Source organism: Haemaphysalis longicornis, unplaced genomic scaffold (assembly GCF_048455015.1).
Source record: "Haemaphysalis longicornis isolate Haplotype H1 unplaced genomic scaffold, Haemaphysalis longicornis Haplotype H1 scaffold_2, whole genome shotgun sequence".
Classification (NCBI taxonomy): domain Eukaryota; kingdom Metazoa; phylum Arthropoda; class Arachnida; order Ixodida; family Ixodidae; genus Haemaphysalis; species Haemaphysalis longicornis.
In genome coordinates this window covers 205,693,532-205,717,777 of record NW_027526295.1, presented here as the reverse complement: position 1 = coordinate 205,717,777, position 24,246 = coordinate 205,693,532, and the positions used below count along the sequence as shown (strand labels likewise).

Sequence of the window (24,246 nt, the reverse complement as noted above, 5' to 3'; positions counted from 1 at the left end):
TTCTGAATACTTCTTGTAAACATGCTGTGAATAACATTGGATAGATTGTGTCTCCTTGTCTGACACCCTTCCTTATAGGTATTTTACTGCTCTCCCTACGGATGATGATGGTAGCTGTAGACCCATTGTAGATATCCTCTAGTATTCTTACATAATGCTCATCTACCCCCTGGTTCCGTAATGCCTAAATGACTGCTAGGGTTTCGACCGAGTCAAATGCTTTCTCATAATCTATGAAGGCTATATATAGGGGTTCAGTATACTCAGCGCACTTCTTTATCACCTGATTGATCGTGCCCTGCTTGTTCTTTGGGTTGACTGAAATCTAAGGTTGCAGAAATTCGGTTAGCGATTACCTTGGTAAATACCTTGTAGACGACTGACAGTAAGCTGTCAGCGATGGCGTACAGGTAGAACACCCGCCTCGCGTGTAGAAGGACCGTGGTTCGAATCCCGGTGCCGGACAATTCCCACCGGATTAAAAAAAAAATCCGCGTATTGATGGAATTGCACAAAGGGGCTTGGGGTGCGGCCTGACCCCGGCGACCGTTGCCGGCAATGCACTCCCTCACCCGAGCAGGATTGGCCACCCTGGTGTAGTAATGGCCACAACCTCCCATGAATACGCCAAATAACCCAATCCAACACAATCCACCTTAATCCAATCCAAGCCAAGCCATGCCAATCGAATCCAATCCAATGCCCCTCGCGAGAGAGTGTTCGCTATCGGAGAGGAGAGCGGAAGAGTGTGGCTGCGGACAACAACGGACGCACGCGGACAACAAAGGACGCACGCAGGAAGGACAGGGCCGGCGACAAGAGATGCTCTGAGTGTCGCATCTAAAAAAAGGCAGGCCAGTTAGCGCCGTGCCGTCTCTTTTTTCTACCCTCATCCCTGTTATGTAAGGGCTTTCAATACCAAGATGATCAATGACCAGACTGAGCGACCAAGCGCAGGCGAAGCAGCCGTTAAACCCTCAACTGGTCACGTGGTACCACAGCGGCGAGGCTCCGAGCGAGCGCAGCTGCGTCGCCTTTCCGCAGCATATCACGTGGAGTGACGTCACATGTGCCCTTCGGCTCAGTGCAACGAGATGAATGACCATGCGCGACACGGAGTAGTATAGCTTTAGCTTAAAAGAATGATTTATATTTTTTCCCCGAGTGCTGATCGAGGACGCCGCAAGACTTTGCCTGGTGAGGTAAAGGACGCGGTAATAAACGGCTGCAAAAGGGGCATATATAATCCTCTACATGCATAGGCAGGGCACCGATTTCAGCAGGCCATATCTTGAAAATTCTGACGTAGACTAGTGAAACAAGTGCTGCTGAAGTTGTGGTCTCCTTTGAGTTTAGATTATTAGATTATTTAGTGTAGCAGTTACGCCGAAGTTGTTTGACGCCAGTAAAGGAGAAGATCCGCCACGGTGGCTCAGTGGCTAAGGCGTTCCGCTGCTGAGCACGATGTCGCGGGTTCGATTACGGTGGCTACTTTTCTGATGGAGGCGAAAAGTAAAACCGCCCGTGTGTTCGAGATTTCGGCGCACGTTAAATATCCCCAGGTGCTCAAAATTAATCCGGAGCCCTCCACTACGGCGTGCCTTAACGCCTGCATTGCGTCGGCGCGTTAAACCCTACAATCAATCAAATCAGCCAGTACAGGAGAAGTCAAGAACGGCGGAAGCTGTGTTTGACGCAAGCGCCCCTGAATATAGAAGAGCAGCAGATGTAATGACAGTTTTTTGTGATATTTTGCATAGCACTGTTATCTTTTTTTAATGCGATAGATTGCCCTACGGCATAACAGGAGGTTTATAGGTACATCATTGCACCAGTTGCACGCAGAAAGCCAAGAAGAGACCGGTACTGGGGTCCCCATATCCAACGCTTAAGATCGGGGGGTCTCCCAGGATGGAGCCCTGTGCCTCGGAGGTGTTGGATTCTGGCATTTCTAAGACCTGAACAAGTCCACAACCGGTGTTCAACGTCAGCTTCTAGCGCCCGAGTCACACAGAAGGGACAGGTGTCCGCAAACGGGGCGTGGTATCGGGCAGGCCAAGCGTGAGTAACTGCTGGGGATAACGCCACCCCAACTCGAAGCCTCCGCAGCAAGACCTCCTCCCAGAGAGCGAGCCCACTGGGGCGATCAGTTCCACGCGGTGGAAGTAAAGCACGCGTGGCGCGGCGGAGGTTCTCTTTTTCCACCAGCAGTTCTTCTAGCGTAGATACTCGAAGTAGTGGTAGTGGCCGTGGGAGGTCTCTTCGGTGGCAGGCGCGATCTGCCACAGTGTGGGCAGGAAGTGTGTCCCGGCGAATTCATGAAACGCGGACAGGGCATAGATAAGTGTCCATAATCTCGTGAATGCGTGCGGCCAGGCTTGTACAACGCGCAACGTGACGCAAATCCCGAATCGCTGCCGTTGAGTTCGTGTAAAGTTCCAGCTTGTCCCCAGTAGTCAAAGTCGATGCAAGCGCCTGCAGGCCATCCCTAATGGCAGTAAGTTCTGCTAGCAGGCTTGGGAGTACACGGAGTGACTCGTACGCGCAGCTTTGATTTAGGGCAGGGTAGGAGGGACACTTCAAGGCCGTGGTGACGAAGCAGTCGTATGCCCCGGCGTCCACAAAAGCCTGGACAACCAGCGGTTGCGTCTCAGGCGCCCAGTCAGGGACATGAAGGACGGCATCTGGAGGCTGGTGAAGGCCCGAGGTACGGGCGTGTAGCCTTGTCAGAGGCTTGTTGTCTGTCACCTGATGGAACAGCCAGGGCGGCCTTGCGGCGGAGGCTGGCATCGTACTCGGCGGCTGGCCCATGTACGCGGAGAGAGCTGCTGCGTCTGGAACCAGTCCACGTTTCAGCAGGCGTGCGGAACGACGCTGATGAATGAGTTCATCAAGCGTGTTTAGCTGGGCTTCTGCTTGGAGCTGTGGAATTGGTGTTAAGCGGGGGAGTCCAGTAATAGTGCGCATGGCGGCTCTGTTAATAGCCTCCAGCCGATCCCAGTCCCCTTGCGTTATGTGCTGGAACTGTGCCTGGTACACGAGCCTTGGCTGTAGTACAGAACGCGCTAGGAGACCGGCCATCGTCCAGCAGGCCCCGCCAGACTTCTGGGAGATGCGGCGAACAAGGCGGAGCAGTTATCCGGCTTTCTGTCGAGCAGATCGTATCCACTGAGCTGCCGACCCTGAGACCGATATCTCCAAGCCCAGAACCCGAAGGTGTCCGACAATGGGAATGGCGGTACCGTTCAGTAGTAGGACGATCGGCGATACTGCAAGGGAGCGACGGCCCTAAGCGTTGGCGACTGTAAGTGCAGCAGTCTTCTCTTGAGAGAGGGTGAGGCCCACATACCCGCACCATTTCTGACAGTCTGTTAACGCTTGCTGGAGGCACTCGGCTTGTCTTGGCAGGTCTGGATGGACTGTCCATACAGTGATGTCATCCGCGTACATGAGGAAATACATGTCTTGATTAGTGGCCAGGTGCCAGGATAGCGGCAACAAGACGATGTTAAAAAGTAGCGGAGACAGAACAGACCCTGGTGGCACACCGCGCACTGGTGTAAAAAAGCCGAAACTTCCACCGTTGATGCGTATACGAAGAAAGAGCGGTGTTGTAGGAAGTGCCGGACAAAGACACAGAGTTTGTCTGGGAGGCGGAGACAACTTAGTACCTCTAAGATGGTAGCATGGCTAACATTGTCGTACGCCTTGCATATGTCCATAGCTAGCACATTCCTCACACGACGAGAACGGCCTCCCACCAAAACCATAGATGACAGGTATTCCAAGCCATCCTCAGTACCAAGATGAGGCCTGAATCTGATTTGCGCCGGGTGATACCACTGAAAAGTATCAAGCCACCACTCAAGACGCGTGGCAAGCATCCGCTCTAACAGCTTGCACAGCGTAGATGTCAAGGCGATTGGGCGCAAGTTACGAAGTTCATGTGGTGATTTCCCGGGCTTAGGGATGGGGGCAATATCCGCCCGAAGCCACGATTCAGGGAGTTTACCAGAGAGCCACACCTGATTTAAGGACTCCAGAAGCATCGTGAGAGCTGGGTCGTCAACATTTTTGAACACCTCGTTTTATGTTTGCTCATCACCACATTGAAGAGAACTAATTTATTTTCTAATGGTGCACTGTGTTAAACGGGATCCAAAGAGCTCTAACTGGCTGTGTCCTTTTTTTGGTTTCGCACGCCCATATTGTGTTTCTATTCCTTCTTAATGCGTGCCGTCATGGTAAGCCACAACTACAGCGCAAGTAAGTTCGAAGTGATATCCAGCTGACCAGCTTCGTGCATTAGGTGAGAGTTAAAAACATGTTTTCGGTATTCCACCTTTGCATGCTCGGGGCAAATGCACGAATTTCCACTTTGGTGGGAGTTTCAATAACGCTTTACATGTTCGAATAACGGCGAAACCTCATTCATTCATTCATTCATTCATTCATTCATTCATTCATTCATTCATTCATTCATTCATTCATTCATTCATTCATTCATTCATTCATTCATTCATTCATCTTTATTTGTACGTTCCCACCAACAGCTCTTGGCCTTTGATGGTGGTGCACAAAATCAAAAAGAAAGAAAATAGAAGAAAATGCCCTTCAAAAAGAGAAGAAACATGAATACCAATACATGAGACGCTATAACTTCGCAAGAGCTAGTTAAATGCCGACATATTATTGCTAAAACATCAACATCATTTAACCTCACACTAATATACACCATTACGCCAAAATGACAGCCTGTCGGTTTTTACAATACTCAGTCGACTGTTTCATGTTTCTGACAGTTATTGTTAATACCCCGCGACGTGGAATTGCGGTACTTACTCGTAGTTCGTAATATTTGCGGTCAACTTCATGTCCGCCCGGCACATGTCGTCCGATCCGCAGCCATGCTGGTACGGAATCTGCGTCGGAAGGTACGTGGGTTGTATAAAATTCCGCTGGTCCTCTTTCAAACACTTCAATTTTACATGTGCCATTAAGACAAAATGCAACTTTGTTTAATTTCAAAGTAGTAGTCTTGTAACTCACTCAGGAGAATTCCAGCCACGAGGAACATTTTTTAACAAAAAAAAAATGCAAGAAATGTTACAAACTCTTAAATTCCGCGCTAAAGTGACGTAAGTAGTGACGTATATGCCCGTTCGCATTCGAGTGATACGATCAAAAGGAACTAGAGGCCCCGCTACAATCGCCCAGTAGTGTTTCTTGGCGGTTTTTTATGTTCGCGGTGGCCAGCCGCATAAACAAGATTTTGTGCCTTCAAGAGAAATTACCGGAACGTGGCCGGGGAGTCGTCACTGCTTCATCTGTTTTGCTTAATATCTCCATTATTTGTTTTAGTTCGCGATAAACTTGCGATGATTGTTATTGGGACAAAGCAATCTCTTGAATAACCCAATCTTGTATTATGCCTCCCTGGCCCCTTCAAGGAATGAGCAATACGAGAGAGGACGACGCTTACCGCGCTGACGTTGCTGATCGGTAAGTTCCTGTCGGCCACGGGACACGTGGGACACCAGTGCTGGTCACCGGTGTCGCGAAGACGGTACTCCAGACGCACAGCAAAGGGTATCAATGGGTCGACAAAGTTTTCCTGAAACGCGAAGTTGTTGTGAGCAATACGATGACGACACTGGGCTCAGAAAAGCACGCATTGTTTCTTCTAGCTTTGTCTGAATCCAATATATAAGTTTGATAAGTTCCATGTCGAATTCTTTATTCCATTGGTGTTATTAGCCACCAAAGTTTTCTCGCCAGTAGTTTTATTCCCCTGGCGCCATACCATCGGAGAAATTTAATGGGGTTTCACTCTACAGTGCCCCAGATATTTATTGTTGTAATACATCGGGAGCGTAAACAGATTCGCGTGATAGGTGCATGAGCAGGAAGACCACGCCAGTGGAAGCGCGCTGTGCCAGGCTGCTCCCACAATCGTGACCCAACCTGTGATTTTTAACAGCGGAGCTATGGTCCCCAGAAATTGTGGCGGAGCTGTTCGGCCTTTTCGTCAGTCTACTGTTGGTCGTGCGCCAGGCAGGGTAGGAGCAGGTTCCCAGATACAACGATAGAGGGCGCAGTGGCCTCGCCATGGCCTCGGTCGACTTGTTCCTCTTTCTCCCACTAGAGGAGGGAGACTCCCGCTGCTGACCTTTAGATGCTCGTTCCTCTGCGCGAACCGTCGAATTTGCGCCACGACGGCGCTGCCGTTCTCGGGCGAGTGCCGGTCGATGTTCGACCCGACAAAACAGAACCACCTATCCCCTGTTTCAGAAGATTTCACACTGGGTGGGACTGGGTTTATTTGCTAGCTGCAAATATGTCGTGTACGTATTGTGAGCGACACTTAACCTTCGCGTTATCATTCGCCTTTTCGGGTAATGTGCCATCATCGCAGTTTTTTTTATTTCTGGAACCAAATTATGCCCAGAAAAAAGCTAACAGACAAAAAATAATGATCATATGCCTAATAAAACGTGGTGTATTTGAGTGGAAAACGATGGTTAGCAGTCATTTCGATCAGTTAAGGAATTGTCGGACAATAAAAAAATGCCAATTTAGAGCAACGAACCGAAACTCCCTGCAAGGCTAGGTTCACCTGTTTCTTAACGACAGTAGGGAGAGCCAGGCAGGTGGGATTGCGGGGAGAGACAGATAAACATCGAGAAAAAAGGCATAAGCGCCAGCCGTTCCAAAGGAGTGCACTGCAGTTAGCGTCATCGACAGCTCAGGCGATGTCGTTTGCACCGCGGCCATAAAAGCTAGGAACATCGCCGAAGCCGAAGAAACAGTCATCCCACTGGCGGTGGCATCTCGAACTACGAAGAAACCCCTTCACATAACCACAGACTGCCAACAGGCGCGCAGGGACTACAGCAACGGTCGCATCTCAACCTCCGCCCTTCGAATACCAAAAAAGCACAAGGATTTTCTAAACCTTACTCTGCTAACATGAAAGCCAGGTCACGCAGGGCTCGACGGAAACGACTGACAGATTGACACGCTTAACTTTTTTACACCCTTTTTGGTCAAAAAAGGTGTAGCATAAGGGGAAAAAGGGTGTTGGGAGCCCATTACACCCCTTTTTAAGTGCGAATGCACTTTATAAGCGACCCTGAATTCCGTTGACCGCCGTCCGTCCACATAGCAACAGCTGCGGGTGCGCGCGCTCCTCGTCTTCCTTGGCAACGGGGGGAGATGGAACATACCCACGTGGGGGATTGGCCAGGAATCTCCTCGTGTTCCTTGGCAACGGGGGGAGATGGGCGCGCGCTGCCTGGCCGCTGACATGGCACATACCCACGTGGGGGATTGGCCAGGAATCGGGAGTGAGAAGGGCTAATGCACCCGCTTAAAGGAGTACTGACACGAAATTTCAAAGCTGAGATCCGCTCTAGCAATCAAGTACAACGACAACACAAATAGGTGTCTGTGCATGGCACATACCCACGTGGGGGATTGGCCAGGAATCGGGCGTGAGAAGGGCTAATGCACCCGCTTAAAGGAGTACTGACACGAAATTTCAAAGCTGAGATCCGCTCTAGCAATCAAGTACAACGACAACACAAATAGGTGTCTGTGAATAAACGCATCTTTCTTTCTTTGTAGTTGTGTGTGTGTGTGTGTGATCTCTCTTTCGCGAACATTACCGAACTGCGCAAATTCAACTCGTGCATTCGCACTTTCACATTCTTCCCCTCGGGGAAATGCGGGGAAATTTTTTTGGATCTCAACACCCTTTTCCTAGCTCTAAACCCTTTTTTTTTGTGAAAAAAGGGTGTTGATCAACTTCAACACCCTCGGTTTTTCTTAGGGTGTTGAAAGGGCGTGGAAAAGGTGTTCAGCTGTTCATTGGATAAGGCTATGCATGCATGTATAACTGCACTGTAAAGAACAAGACCTCACCTCATACCCTCCTCTACTCGTAAGAAATGTTCAGAAGCAAAAAGCAGCTGCGGGTCCGCCTAGTTTCTTCCGGTGTTGCTAAGTTTTGCTACATTTGCATTTGCTAGGCTTTGCGATGTTCTTGCTGAGCTTGGATAAGCGCTGAGGGGTGAGGCCAAGTTTAACTGGATTTTACAAGGTTGTTCCACTGACAGCGGATCCAAGGGGTAAACAAGCTAGGTCGACCACAAGCTATGCTATTTCTCCATCTTGCTCCACTTCAAGCTGCACCATTTTTTTGCGTTTTAGAATCCCCGAAAGACTGGTGCCTTTGAAATGGTATAGTAAGAGGTTCGTATACGCTTGCGCCTTATGTGATCACACTCGAGCAGGCTCCAGAGCCGGCTTCACTGTTATAATACCTTATCTGCTGTGGTGCACCCTTTACAGGATGCGCAGTTCTTTTTCTCTGTCTTTTTTTTGCTAACGCCACCGAACTTAGTTCAAGCTCAAACAGCTTCACTTGTAATAAATTATGCCAATTTATATTGTGTGAAACGTCGTGAGGTACAAAACATACTCCGCTTGTTGAAAATGCTCTGTCCAGCCGTGTAAACGGGTATGAATACCTCCAAAGTTTGAAGTCTCTTACACCCTTTTCTCAGTCGGCGGTCTCTTCTTACACCCTTTTTCTTTACACCTTTTTCTTAGTTTCCAACATCCTAATTTGTATTTTTGCATTTTTTTGGAAAAAGGGTGTTCCAAGAATGAACACCCTTCTCAAGGAGCAAGGATTATTCCGTGGCCCTTCTTGAGGGGTGTTGAGATGGCGGGAAATATTTGTTTGGTATATGCTTACACTAAAATGCATAATTCCGAAATTAGCACTAACATATCTTGTTTTTGCGACAAGCCCACCGCCTCTATTGGTGGACTTTTTTCTGCTGGCTATAAAAGCACGAAGAGCAGATGTATTTCTAAGTATGTACGTACTCGCTCTCCCCATGCATCCCGTTGATTTTCTTGCTCAATTCATTTGATGGTCAAGTGTGATTTGTCCGTATTAAATGTGTCTGCATGTCATGCTGCACTCTCGGCCCATCCCCAGCGTCACGCGTAGCTCCGCTGCCAACACCCTTATTTTAGAGTGTTGAGCAACGTAACACCCTTTCTTTAGGGTGCTCGCATGAACACCTATTTTCATCCTTACGTGTTCGCCCTGGGACAAGATTCTTACACCCTTTTCGGCTAAAAAGGATGTAAGAAAGTTTAGTGTGTTGGGTTTAGCGCGCCGATGCAACGCAATCGATGAGGTGTGCCGTAGTAGAGGGCTCCGGATTAATTTTGACCACCTGGGTATCCTTAACGTGCGCCGAAATCTCGTACACACGGGCGTTTTTGCTTTTCGCCTCCATCAGAAAAGCGGCCGCCGCGACCGGGAATCGAACCCACGTCCTCGTGCTCAGCAGCACAACGCCTTAGCCACTGAGGCACCGCGGCGGTTTCGACAGAAACGCGCGAGCCCACGCTACAGCCCGAGAATACACAATCCGGAAACCGTGCCACCTACCCTGTGAGGAGCCGCAGTACCTTTCACTTTTGCAACACCACTGCCTTGCCAGATGTTCTTACCCATCACCGCTCCAGGAGCTCACCCGAGAGGAGGCTGTGGCCTGGCGGCAACTACAGAGAAACGCATACCCCAACTTTGGCTTCCTGCATATCGTACACCTTACCATACATACCCACATTGCAACTAACATCCAACACTGGTCCACACCACGTGGGCTTGCCGCAGCACACCAGCAGCCCCCATTATTCGAATCCCCAACCTCGAGCACTGGGAGGCGGCTATGTGCAGCTCGGACCCTGAGTACCAATGGGACCCTGAGTTGGTGGACCGGGCACGCACGACAGCAGCCGCCGCAGGAGCCCTGGACTGAGGGCTTCTCCCGCTTTCGAGCGCGAACCTCTCCTCTCACTAGAAACAAATGTTTTACCATCGCCAACAAGAACCGGCAGACAGACAGACAGACAGACAAACAGACAGACAGATAGATAAGTTAGCGCCTCACGTCAAGGTAAATGAGCCTCTTTTCGCAGGTGGGGCGTCCTTTCCTCACTAGCTCCAGCGAGCTGTGTTTGTCCACTCTGGCATGGCCGTCTAACATGAAACCTCGCGCTGGATCGTTCTCCACTCGCTTCACGTCCAGCTTCAGTTCTGTTTCTACATCTGCAAAAAGGAAATAAACGACATTTAGCAAGGTGTTTTCTCTCTTAATTCACTCGCGACTGACAATACCTTTATAACAATCCTATTCATGCGACTCTTAAAGGAGCGCGAGCGTATTACTCCGTACGTTAAAGATTCGCTTCGATTGTGTATGAGCACGAGGCTGTACTTGCTATGTATGTATGTATGTATGTATGTATGTATGTATGTATGTATGTATGTATGTATGTATGTATGTGTGTGTGTGTATGTATGTATGTATGTATGTATGTATGTATGTATGTATGTATGTATGTATGTATGTATGTATGTATGTATGTATGTATGTATGTATGTATGTATGTATGTATGTATGTACAGTCGGCCAAATCTTTAACTAGCGTTCGGGAGCGGCGACTTTTCATGCGTCAGCGGCGTATGACGGAAGCCAAGTTGCAAACAGGTCGGAAGCCAAACAGGTCGGATGACAGGCCCATCGTTCGCTAGGCTGTTCCTTCCTAAGAGCGTCATAAGGTTGAAAAATCACAGCCGCGCACGCTAGTTAAAGATTTGGCCGACAGTACTTTTGTATGTATGTACGTGTGTACGCTCGTACGCACATATGTATGTGTGTAAGATATATATATATATATATATATATATATATATATATATATATATATATATATAGATGTGGGTTCGACTCCCGCTCCCGGAAAAACGGCGGATTTTTTCTCGACTTATATTTTCGCCTATTTAGCACTGTATTAAAGAAACATGACAAACACGCGTCATTCGGCACTATTAAATATCTCGGAAACAGCCGAATAGCACTGGCAATGACGACTGCAACCTTGATATGTGTCCTTACTGAGTCCCTCGTCCCGTATCTTTCTGTTCTGCTATATATATATATATATATATATATATATATATATATATATATATATATATATATATATATATATATATATATATATAATATATATATAATATATATATATATATATATATATATATATATATATATATATATATATATATATATATATATATATATATATATATATATATATATATATATATATATATATATATATAGGGCGTAGTTACCTATTACCATAAAAATCGGCTTCCATCACTCACCGGCTGTGTCGTTCACAAATTTTCCGGAGTACTCGACGCAGGTTGTCAGGTTGAAGCATGAAAACGTGCCCACTCCGGAAACTTCGCACTTGCTGATGTTAGCTGTTATCATATCAATTTCTGGCCTGATAGAGCCTTTCAGCTGCGCAATCGGCCGAGATCTGATAAAAAAAGTAAAACGAAAGAAGTTGACTCGTACAGACTGCAAACGTTTACCAGAAATGTTGGGTACACAAGCTGGGTAGTGTTTCCGTTGATAAATTTATGTTTCTGACGAGACACTGTGGATTTCCAGCCTGTATCCTTTATTTTAACGAGCTATTCTTTTATAACGTATATTAAAACACCAAATTATTTTTTACACGTATTCAATGTTTTTAAGGTAATACTGTGAATAAACACTTTATTACAAAATTATGAATCACAAACGAACACACTGAGGCTATTCACAAGTTCCTTGCCAATTGGTAGCAGCAAAAAACGCAATATGAGTTATCAGTACAATATTGAGCTACTAAGGCATGTAACAGGTGGTTACTGCAGGATACAGAATAATTTTTTTTCATGAGGTGCTGACTATATTTCAATAACAACAAAAATATGTAATTTGTTTTACCTAGACTATTTTAAATAAATTTTCAAATCTTCGTACTTGGGAAATAACTTTGACAAGAACTTTCACAACACAAAATAACAGGGACAAAATTTTTTTCACTAGTTAGGCAAAGTAACAATTTTTAAAGGCGTGTTTAATCATGTTTGAATGATAAATAACTGCGCTTTATGTAAGCATGTTATTCGGCGAAATCACCGTATGCACTCACCTGAGCAACACAGCACTGTCTGTCATGTAAGACCCCACCATGATGTCTGTAAAAGAAATTTAGCGTGTACACTTTAGGTCAAAATAAATTATTTTTACCGTACTAGACCCGCAAACGCCGAGAAAATTCAACATGCCCAAAGACGTAACGAAAATTCGTGAGTTAAAGTTGTCTTCTTTCTCTCGGTGCATTTGTATACGCTCTTATTTAGGACTTAACACGACTGGCTGAGCCACGCGGAGTGGAGACTGCCGATTAATATAGACAACCAGAAATTATTTAACGTGGCGCACAGGGGCAAGACATATACACACTGTCCAAAATTATCGTCATTCGCGGAAACAAAATCATACCAGAAAGCCTTCTCTTTTCCTCTTGCGTACAGAACTGGAAGCATGATGGCTACCAGGGAGTCCTCTAGATCGACGAATTTAACGGCGCCTTTAGTACCATATGAGAGGGCTACGCAGCGATGAGTGGTAAGGCAAGGTAACGGAGGTGTCTTGATGCAAGGACCATTCCCTCGCCGATGGGGAGCCGTTTCCGGGTTCTAGTCATGCCACTCACGGGTTCTTTACCGCAACCAGCCTTCCTTACCACCTTCGTGACTCTTGATGGCAGTCAAAGGATGTTTAGTGCAGTGTTAAAAGTGTCGTCGCAGTGGCGTTTCAAGGGCTCGTGTGCGATTTACACGCCAGACGGAATCTTGTTAGAATGCACCCACACGTATCACCAACACGTATACTTAGCCAAATGCACCTGGTTCTTTGACACCGTCCCGAACACGCTATAAAGCGTGCATACCTTTGTCGTCGTAAGCGACTTCAACGTTGACGCGTGTAGTAATAAGAAAACCTGTTTTTTTCAATACGTGGCGGTGTGCGAGCTTAGACTATCCGACGACTCTCACGGGTCTGCTGCTACCCAATTACCGCCAGGTGCATAAAGACGGCGTTTGTGTGTTGTACTGACTTTACAAGGCATGAGATTTACTTCATATGCAAGAAAGCACCAGAACGTAGCGATGCACAGGCAATCAATAAGATCATGGGGCCATCCCTGTCCTGCACTTTGCGTGTTACTTGCGTGTTACGTGAGTGAGTGAGTATGACATAGAAGGATGCAAAAAAAAAAAAAAAAAAACTGTGGTTGATTCCTCTGTCACAGGAATCGGTAAAACACGAAAGTGCAATGTGCAGCGAAATCTGCAGCTGAGCATCATTTGCGGGTCGGCGGCTGTCTTGTGGGTGTACTTGGCGAGCGACGTCCAGCTGGCGGGTCGCTTCGGCAAAGGTGTACTGGCGTCATTTTCGTGACGGATATGACGTCAGTGAAACCTTGGTGTATCTCGGGATAAAGCACTGTCGTGTTAAAATATAAAACTCGAAAACGAACCCGAAGTATAACGTACTCTTTAGTACTAAAGGTTGCTTTCCCGCAAAAAGACCCTTCGTGCACGGGTGCACCCTTTACAGGCCGCTTGCTTCGTTGTACTGGCGTCATTTCCGTGACGGATATGACATAAGTGAAATTTTCGTGAGTCCCGGATAAAAACACATCGTGTTAAAAACATTGCCTCTATGGAGCAGTCAGGTAAAGATTAATATCATTTTAGTGCAATGGTGTAATTCGCTAAGTGACAATTCTTGTGGAACGGGTACAAAGATAAATTTATAAAATGTGTAGATAAAACATGGCGTGAGGGAATAAAAGAGCCTACCGTTGTAGTGATTAGAGTCGACGTCCCGGCCTTTGGTTATGCTGACGCCGAATCCTTTCAGTGGAGATCCGATGCGTGACGAGATCACGCTGGCCTCTATTCGCTGCGCAAACGGCGTGTAAACAAATAATTGAGGGGAAAAAAACGCGAGCCCAGAGTTACAAAACAATTTGGGGGGGGGGGGGGGGGGGTACACGCGTCGCACTATTCGTATCGTATTTTTCGTAATAGGTGCTCGTAAAGTGAAGTCTGCTGTATCTTATTATTATTATTATTATTTTCTGTATCGTGTTATCGTAAATGAAGTTCTTGCGGTGTTTTAAAGTAAAAAGGTATTTTCTGATCATTCTCTGTATTCGGCCATTAGGCAACAGCGTATTTTGAGGCATTACTTGTGCATGTGCTCAGAGTAACCTGGGTCGACGGGATTCCTTGCAACACAAAAGGAACCAGACAATATTTACTGGAGCCCACCGCTGCGTTCGCGTGTTCAGTTAAAAATATTTGTACCAACGCAGTTTCCTCGAGCCATCCAGCCTAGCATGGGAAGTTTAAAAGCACCGCATTAGTCTGCCATATATCTCTTATATCGTAGCCCTTTTACGCCGAACCTGGAATTCAAGCACACGGATCAGCTTTTCACGTGCCCGTTCCGAGCATAAGTGCTACAACGAGTGCCGCCGGCATCTGTGATATGTTACAAGCCCAAACAGACAACCTGCAGCGAAAATTTCGTCTGATTTAATGCGTATCTACAACCATTTCTTGACCGTATACAATCACCGAAACACAAAAAATCAAAGCCCTTTTCCTAAGAAAAAGATATATGGTTAAAACGCGACGCTTCCTCATTCAACCTGAGTCAAAGTCCAAACTCCAAACTGGTTCGACCGTGTTGGAAAAAAAGGGGGCGATCAGATAGACGTCAGCTTCAAACGCGAGTGGCAGTAGTAGTAGTATGAAACTTTAATGAGCCTTATAAAGTAGGAGTGGTTCCCTAGTCCGGGAATCCAAGTGATGGCCGGGCGACCGACGTCCTAGATGCCAGCAGTTGCTGGACGTCCAGGTGGCCGCCGGTGATCAGGTTCTCCCACAGCTCATGGAGGGGGAGGGGGGAAGGAAAGGTGGGAGGTCAGGGTTATGCGCACACTCTAATAAAATGTGGACAAGTGTGCCAGGCTTAGAGCAAAAAGTGCATTGGGCGGGAAATTGAGTGAGAAACATGTGGTGTAAGCGAATTGGATGGACGAATGTATTCGTTTGGATGCGACGAAGAGTCGTTTCTTCTGATTTGGACAGCTTGGAGTGAGGCTGAGGGAATTGTTGTCTGTCGAGTCCGTAATACTGCGTAATGTCCTGAAATGTAACCAATGGTGTGGACGCCGCTTGTTCTTCTGGGGCCTGGGAGGAGAGTGCGCAGGCTTGATGATGGGCAAAATTATTGCCCGTCAATGTACAGTGGGCGGGTGTCCAGACGAGGGCGACGTTTTTTTGTGGCTGATGTTGCGAGAGGAGGCGGAAAATTGGTGGGGCCACCCTCCCCGCCAAGAAGCTCCGAAAGGCAGCTTGAGTGTCGGTTAAGATGACCGCGCTCTTGGTGTGATTAAGTGCGAGTGCGATCACCAGTTCCTCAGCAATCTGCGTGGATGTCGCGAGTAACCCAGGTTCCATTCCGTCCAAGGGAAGCGTTTTTAATGCGTAGCATTCGTTGCCGAGTGCCTCCCCAGCCAGAATCATGTAACGCCCTTCATTTCCACAAAAATGCAGATATCGAGGAAGTTCCGCATGTTTTCGCCATAACAGCGTAAATGGAGATAACGGGTCGCACGAAACTTTTAAAAACTACAAAAATAGCAAAAATATAGAGAAATTACGAAAAAGGGCGAACCGTGTAACGCATTTCCACATTTATGCAGATTTCGCAAAAAAGTTTCACCTGTAATCGTTATAACAGCGTAAATTCAGATAATTGGTCGAACGAAATCTTGAAAAAAAAAAAAAAAAGAGAAAAATATAAACAAATTACGGAAAATGGCGAACTGTGTAATGCCCTGCATTTCCACAATAATGCAGATGTCGCAAAAATTCCTAATTTAATCGTTATAACAGCTTAAACGGGGATAATTGGTCGAACGAAATTTTGAAAATCTAAAAAATAAGAAAAATATCAGAAATTATAGTAGCGTAAATGGAGATAATCGGTTGGTCAGGATTTAGAAACACCAAAAATCTTGGCTGTAAAGAACTCACCCTCAAGACAAGCGACATAAGAATGCTACGCATTAGTAGACAATTCTCTGAATATCTGCAGAATTTTTTTTGAGGCCCTTGATGAGGCTTCGTTTATCATCGTCATCCTCACTGTGTTAAACCCATTGCGTAAAGTTGGCTTTCCTGAAGTGCGTTCTGGCTTGACGAATGACTCCATTAATGAGGCATAGAAAGTTTTTCTTTAAAGATGCGTTAATTTTAGCCAACGCTGTAATAATTCGTTATTGCTGGTAATCCCGCGTTGCTAGCTACACCACAGTATGAGCGTATGAGCGTACGTGGTGTGGAGCGCCCTTTAAAGGCAAAACTCAAGGCCTCGGGTACAGCAAGAATATATAGGAGAGGAAACGACCAATTGCGGCAAGCGCGGGCGGGCGACCAGTATGCCACAATGAAAACCAAGGCGCACCACTAAGGAAGGAAGGAATGCGTTTTTTTTCGTACATCGGGATCAGGTATTGGGGGTGGAGGAGGCCCACAGGGCCACCGCGACCGCCAGGGCCCGGGAGGTGGTCAGGACTTGGCCTGACTCCCCCGGGTCACGCAACATCTGCTCCCAGTGGTGAGGGGAGGGAACGGGGGGGTACGGGTCTGCGGGGCATTCGCAGAGGGAATGGTAGTGAGTGTCGAGTGCCCCGCAGGCTGGACAGGTAGGGTCAGTAAAGAGGTGTGGATGACTGTGTATTAAGCTTCGTCGCTGCGACGGCGAAGGAGAGGGTAGCGGCACATCATGGGCGAAATGATAGCGGCCGCAATTCATTCCGTGGCTTCGCAGTGAAATTCCGAAAGCGGTGGTCGAGCAGCTTCTTCACCCGTGGCAGATGCCGCTAGCTCAACCTCTGACGACAGCTTGTGACTTTATCTGGCCGAGCTAGGAAGCCTCGTTTCCACTCGTGTTTTGTTCTTGCTCCGTGGGTACGACGAACAGCCGGAATCGTCTGCAAGGTTAAAACGCCGGAATCGTCTGCATAACAGCCGACATTGTTTAAGTAAAAATCGATAACAATATACCTTCCATAAGAAGGAAGATCTTTAGCTGTACATGTGCGGTGTTCCTCTCATTGTATAAATGAAAACGAAACGCCGTTCCGCGTGTCACGAAGCATGGGCGTTAACTTTCCACCGCCATTGTGAATCGTAGGCTACAGTGCCAAAGGGGTCTTTGCTCATGAACCATACGACATGTGTGGTCATTAAGCTCAGCGAAACAGGAAAGAATTAAGGGAGATGCTTGGAATTATTTAAGGTTGTGAAGACGAAAGCCTAATTGAACCGTTTGTTGCTCGGTTGTAGAACATGTCTCTCGTCGGACCGCTGCCTCAGCTTAGTCCATAGCCGCTTCCTCCCGGCGGCGGTTATGACGAGCGGCATTTCGAGCTGCTCTGGTCTCTTCCATCGTGGTGATTTTTCTCGGTATTCCCCGCCCGCGATTCGGGCGTAGTGTGACGCCCTCGCGGCGACGCATACAAAACACGCCCAGAGCGCTGTACGATGCGCCCTATTTCCCAGAACCCTCCCCGGCAGATGTTTTTTCGTTTTGCGGCGTGGGCTCTGACTTTCGCTCCGACTTTTAGCACGGTTAATTTTTGTACAGGATTCTGTACAACGTTTAACTAAGCGTCGCGGTCTAAGCCTTTTGCTTTAAAAAAATGGCCGCATATCTTCTGGCTTTGCTGCAAATGTCGTCGGAAGACGAGAGTTTTCTGCCGCCCTGCTACGTGCATTCTCTTCTCAGGGCCTCCAGAGGGCCGAGCTGATCGAACGTCGTCCACATGAGCTCCTGGGACTTTCCATTCCTGTGGCCGAAATTCCATGCGTGGACCTCCGAAAAGTATTCAACCGTATTCATGAAGGCCAGTGCACCCAGAGGACACCGAATCCTCGGCGTACGAAAACGCCCGAAATTCTCGGCCTTTGTCTGCAGTCGGCTGGGCGATGCCTCCCAACCCCAACGATGCCTACTACGGCTACTGCTCCCACGCTGACGCGAACGCTCTTTTTTGGCACGTTCTGGTACGGGCCGTCACCACGCCATACCGTGACCCTTGCACGTACTTGCGCACTGGCATGCACACTGGATGTGCGCTGCCACGCGCCACCGAAGACTTCCAGCACGGAGTGCACTCTCAGCCCCTGCCTAATCGATACACAGCGATGCATTATCGAAGTCGGGGAAGTGGAAGGTGAGCCAGTCTCACCCAAAGACTACGAAAACTACGCGGGCTGGATTACCAGCCGCCAGAAACGAAGTAGCCGAGCAAAGGAGGCTGACTAATCGAGACTTTCGAAGCCAGGATGGCGCCCGTCGAGAGCAGGCGCACGAAATCCAAAACCAGCTGGGCGTGCGCAGGCCGCGTCTGCCACCGCTTCCAGGAGGAAGGGGCGTCTTCATTTTATTCGACCTCGTGATGGGCTGAACACGTCGCGTGTGAGTTACAGCTCCGTGACGGTGTGTTACGCGCCGCCGCAGTGTCGACGGAGGGTGAGTGACGACGTCTTTCGCCTCCATCCCGGACAGAACCTCACGGTTATGGGTAGGCGAACGATGGAAAATGCTAAGTACTGTAGCATCAAAGAAATTCCATTCGGGAACCAGACCTACGCTACGGCGGCGTACGTGACGCCGCCCGACGACAGATCAAAAGGCGTGATTCACGTTCAAAACTACGACACGCAAGAAGACATAACAAAAAGTCTGGTCAACTCGAAGAACCCCGCGATTGTGCAGGCGAGACGAATGGGGAAGACGGGCTCGGTTATTATCGTCTTCGAAGGTGCCAAAGTTCCGCACTATGTGTACTACCGCGGTGCCTCCTGCGCAAGAAGAAAGGGGAAGTCTGCGGCCATCTCGGGCATCGCACTGACGTCTACCCCAGCCCAAACGAAAGACACTGCCAGATCTGCAGGTTTAAGGACCCACCGGAAAATCACAGGTGCGACCCAACATGCGCCATTTGCGGCAAAGCGCACATCACGGGTGGCAAAAAAAGTCGCAACCGTTTCAAGGCGCCGTTCTTGCTAAGCAACGGCTATGGGAGCAACTGCAGCGCTCCACACATGACGAGGGAGGAGCGGCTCCGGAATTCTCTGCGGGGAAAATCACCTGAGGTGCGCTACGAGCGCGCAAGATCCCGCCAAAGACACCGGATGCGAGCGAAGAGAGCCCTCCCGCTCCTTTCCCCGATTCATTCCTCCAGGAGACGCGTAAAAAAAAAGCAGAACGCCAAGCGTCGTCGTTCTCGGTCGAAGTCAAAGACCAGGAGGGATTCAAGCCGTACTCAATCGAGGTCTAGCTCTAGGTCCAGGCCTAGGAGGGGTCGCTCGCAGTCCTCGGACAGAAACAAAGAAGAAAACGCAAATAAGACGAGCTGGCCAGATGCGGTCTCTCATAAGGCTCCTAGCAGAGACAACAAAAAGTCAGAGCCTTCCCTTGTAAAACAAAAACTAACGAGTATCAGGCAAATGCTTGAGCAGTAACTAAAGAGAACAGAATCTTAAAGGAAGAAATAGTAAGGCTGAAAGCGGATAAGCAAACTTGTTAGAAAACCGCTGCAACGCCGATATAAACGGGAGCACCAGAAACTGAAACCGCACCTGTCGCAGTCACGATGCTAAGTAACGAAGATTCTTCCCCTCCTCTAAAAAAAAAAGAAAAGAAAAGCGAGTGAGCAACCTAAAACATATAACGACCCCGAAATAACTTAAAAAAAAATTAAACAACAGTATTGACTGCAGGTTTGAAGCTATGGACCGAACGATCGAGATAGCGATCTCTAAGCTAACCGACGCCATTAAAGATCACTTTGTCAAGCTGGAAACTCGGTTTACAGCCTTATAGGTTACCCATAGGAACTCCCGCACGGTTGGCGTCAGGCCGATAAGATCCTCGAAACGTTACAGCAGACCCGCTTCGGCAGGCATACCCAAATTTAACACGGAAGAATCGAATTCGAACAATGGCCCGGAGTAACGAGAAATAGTAATCTGGCAATGGAACTGCCCTGGGTTTCGCCGAAAACGAGAGGCGCAAGGATTTTCCCAGCCAGAGACACTCATAAAGACCTCGACTGGCCGTCATATTTTAATGACTCTAGGCATCCGGTACGAATATCAATTCCGCGCCAAACGCAAGATTCCCCGTGAAGTAAGGGGAGCATGCATCCCGAACACAACAAAGAAAAAACACGAGAAAGAAAGAAAGCCTTACAAAATAAATTCAAAAACTCCGAGAACGAGGACGGCCCGCGATGCCATGACCGTGGTAGCTATCGACAATAGCGGCAATTCCGTAACTATCGGCTCGAGTCTTACGTCGTCGCCGGAAGCGGCAGAAGGCAGAAGAGGCGGCCATGTCATAGCTTCCACGAAAACTAAGTTTATTATCAGCATCTCAAGAACTGCAATTCGGAATTTTGCAAAGGGATGATCTCGTCCGAGGCACTGAGAATTCTGGTCGGCTTCAAAGACCGGAGAAAGGTCCAAATCGTATCGACGCCGGCACACTCTTATCTTCCCGGTAACGAGAACGCTCACGACGCGGCTCGAGGTTTGCTTAACCGAGCCGATCACGTCGTGGAAACATCTGAGCACTTCTCGCGTGCTGGAATGGGGAAGGACCGCAGGGTCTCGTACAGGGACATATAGTTAACCAGCACAGATTGGAACGCGTTAACTATCCCTCCGCTCGCACTGTACGCTCAACCAATGGCAGTCTGTAGCATGCAGCCTCTTACAGACAAATACATTCCTCAAATTGGCCATGTACAGTAACTGTTACCCCGGGCTCTGCACGAGCGAAAATGTACGGGCAGGGCAGACCTATGCCATATTATTTGGGAATGTCCCCAGAAGAAGAATCCGTCAGGTGCTTTGTTATTAATTGAGACCGAGGAGCAGATGGGAGACAGTTCTGCGCAGCTCCTACCCGGACGTCCAGATCCGGGTTGTCCAATTGGCCGAAGATGCCGCCGGAGCCCAAGCACTTCTGGCCGCCGTCTGAGGGGGCTGAAGAGGCTCCGCCTCCTTTACTTCAAGACCATGTTGGACAAATAAATGTTCTTTCTCTCTCTCTTCCTCCCACTCCGCAAGCTCTTCCCCTCTAGATTAATACGGACGGTCATGCAGAGTAAGCATAACCAAACTACCGCTAATGCACATGAGCCTGCGTATGCCATATTGACCAAGAATGTACAGAATTGGCGTGGCGCCTATCATAGAAGGGCAGACTCCCTTCTTGCTTGCTTACTTGGTCCCACGAGAGGTTTCTTTAAAATTAGTTTATACAGTGAACGACTTTATAAGAAAATAGTCAGCTGTTATATTTTGTACGCTTTATCTTTCGGTAATGTAAGAGAAATTGTGAGTGAAGACTCACAGCCCAAATTTAACTAGACCGCAGTCAATATATTGACACAGAAGAAAGGCACATGTTCTTGTCTCCATCTAAGGTAGTTATCGTGTGCTGCGACTTTTCATTCATCATGGATTACGAAGTTGCCAGTACGAGCAGATAAAAAAGTGAGTGTGTTCGTCGGTGCGGGAAAAACAGAAGGTGCTCTCTTGCTTGGGACTCACCTGCGCGTAGGCGCTCCTTTCACCGAGCGTGGGTGAGCCATGGTAGATGTAGACGGCTCCCACATCGTTCTCGTACGGTGCGCCGACTGCCACGTCTGCGGAAAGAGCGAAGCGAGGGGAAGGAGGGCAGTGGACCTTTGGTAACATACTTAAGCCAACAAACCCTTCCGTGAATAACGCACAGGGCCTTCCGTGAAAGCTCAGGGACATATCATCAATGACTGTGCTAGGTATACCCTACTCCTAATGGCGGTCGTAAGATTGCGCGATACTTTCGTATTTATTGAATGGACGCTATGAAGGCTGAAATATCTCGTGTTTCGCAGCCTTCTCAACCTTTGTTCGACGTCGAACAATGCCTTATTTGCTGATAAACATGTAATTAAAGCTGGCGTTCGCCTCTGCCGATTCCGTTCCATTTTTCCGTGATGTTTCAGAGGACGTCAAAGAGCGACCGGAGGACGCGGGTTCGATTCCCGGCCGCGGCGGCCGCTTTCTGATGGAGGCGAAAAGCGAAAACGCGCGTGTGTACGAGATTTCGGCGCGCGGTAAAGATCCCCAGGCGGTCAAAATTAATCCGGAGCCCTCCACTACGGCGCGCCTCATCGCCTGCGTTGCGTCGGCGCGTTAAACCCTACAATCAATCTAAAAGCGACGGGAGCGAGCTGAGCCTGTCTTTACTCGATCATCGCAACCTTCCTAAAAGCCTGTCCTCATTGGCTTTCTCTATGTTCGCAAAGATGGCAAGCCATTCACAGTGGGTCATTTTAACGCCATCTTGGTATAGCGGTGTCCAGGCAAAGCCGGCCATCAAGCCCCCCGCCCCTGTATGCCGCCCCCCAAGAATCTTTCCGGTGAGGCGCCACCACCGCCTTCACTGTTAAACATCACCTCAGGTGGGCTTCACCACAACACTCCTGAACGACCAATCACCGCGACCAAATGTGCAAATTTTGCGAAGGGCGATGCCCAGCATGCGATAGAGCAAAAAAAAAAAAATAGTATCTGCGCTTCTCTCACGGTGCAGATACTATTTTTTTGCTCTAATCGCATGCTGGGCATCGCCCTTCGCAAAATTTGCACATTTGGTCGCGGTGACTGGTCGTTCAGGAGTATTGTGGTGAAGCCCACCTGCGGAGATGTTTAACAGTGTGAGAGAAGGTGTATAAAATGCACGCGCAATGAGCCAGCAATGCAGCTTGCGGCCGCTGCACCCTGGCGTGCAGCGTAGCCGATCGAACTATTAATATCTGGCTTTTGCAGTTTGCTGCTGCGTATGTACACACATATACGCGCTAGTGCGGAGTACGTAGGTATACGGTGGGCTCTGACATTCACCCTCATGCGCCTTTTGACTGCGCGCGTGCCGCAAGGCGAAACATTGGCCGAAATTAAAACTGAAACAAAACCTGCCGCGTGTGGTAGGCATCCTATTTTATGTTTATAATTGTATCAGGAATCGTCAGCGTGTATTTTCTGTAAATTTCGGTAAATGAGTGAACTTAGTTAGGTTTTTTCGCTGGGATGCCCTCGCGTACCTTCAGTTCCGTCCATGTTGAGATCTCCGACGTTGGCCATTGCTGTTCCGAACCGGGCAGCCGTGGCTCGATGTCCGTCCAAGTGACCAGACGAGTATATTACCTGTGGGGAGGAAAATAAGGGCAGAAAGTTCGGGAAGGCAGAATCAGAAAAGGGAACGCCACATGAGCTTGCGGTATTCGGATTTGCCAAGACACTGCCAGAAGAATGGGGATAAAACCGGTGAAATTATTTAGATGGAGCACCCATCGATGACGTCCATACCTCAGTACCTTTCCCTCTAGTGTGACCCCTATTCGGTTGTGCTTCCGGTATGCTTGATCTTGTGTACCTTCTTTTATAAGGAGGAAGGAGGAAGGAGGAAGTGGTTGTTGGGGGTGGGGGAAGGGGAGATAGAGGCCGGTAACTGTCTGGCGTTTCGCCGCCACCTCAACCGGCCGAACGGAAGCGAGAGGGGGGACAGTAAAAAGAGTAGAGAAGGAGGGATGGAGGAAGAGAGGGAGAATAATAATTCGGCACGCGACTCTTCCCTGTAGCACGTACCCGTCCCTGCAGACAGGGGAAACGCGCGGCACACAGCAACCCGCCCGGGGAACTTAATTAATAACAAAAGAGGATAAGCAGCTGAGCCGAATAAGTAACAACAAAAAGAAGACTTCCCACCAGAGGCCAGTCTTGCTAGAAGCGTCGATTCGCAAGGGGCTGTGTACGAGTCCAGAAGGGCGCACCATACGCTTCACTTGCGCCCTCTTGATGCGAATCATAAATCCCGAGGCAAAGGTGCGGGTTTACGACGCTCATAAAAGGCAACGCGACCGTGTACGTCATCCTGCATTACACCTACTTGCAGATTGGGCAGACCTTATTCGGTCTTACTCACTTAGAAGGTTAAACTGAAGGCATACTCACCATGCCGTTGCTTCGGAAGACGTAGACGCGCCCTTCGTCTTGCCCGCCATTAATGGCGTAAAGCGGAGCACCGACCAACAGGTCATCGACACCGTCAGTGTCCAGATCTATGGCTAATAACGACGCCCCGAAGTACTCGCACATCTGCA

The 24,246-nt window shown here is 48.4% G+C and overlaps 1 protein-coding gene across 1 annotated transcript in view; it reads right to left on the bottom strand.

The window, feature by feature from the left end:
• Positions 1-24,246, bottom strand: part of LOC144169809 (integrin alpha-9-like) — a 106,625-nt gene that overhangs the window by 19,994 nt on the left and 62,385 nt on the right. The window contains exons 10-18 of the mRNA XM_077699168.1: positions 24,098-24,241; positions 23,188-23,290; positions 21,650-21,744; positions 13,805-13,907; positions 12,085-12,130; positions 11,261-11,421; positions 9,978-10,135; positions 5,483-5,614; positions 4,843-4,922 (exon numbers count right to left, since the gene is read on the bottom strand). Coding sequence (XP_077555294.1) covers positions 4,843-4,922; positions 5,483-5,614; positions 9,978-10,135; positions 11,261-11,421; positions 12,085-12,130; positions 13,805-13,907; positions 21,650-21,744; positions 23,188-23,290; positions 24,098-24,241 — 1,022 coding nt within the window. The remainder of the gene's footprint in view (positions 1-4,842; positions 4,923-5,482; positions 5,615-9,977; positions 10,136-11,260; positions 11,422-12,084; positions 12,131-13,804; positions 13,908-21,649; positions 21,745-23,187; positions 23,291-24,097; positions 24,242-24,246) is intronic.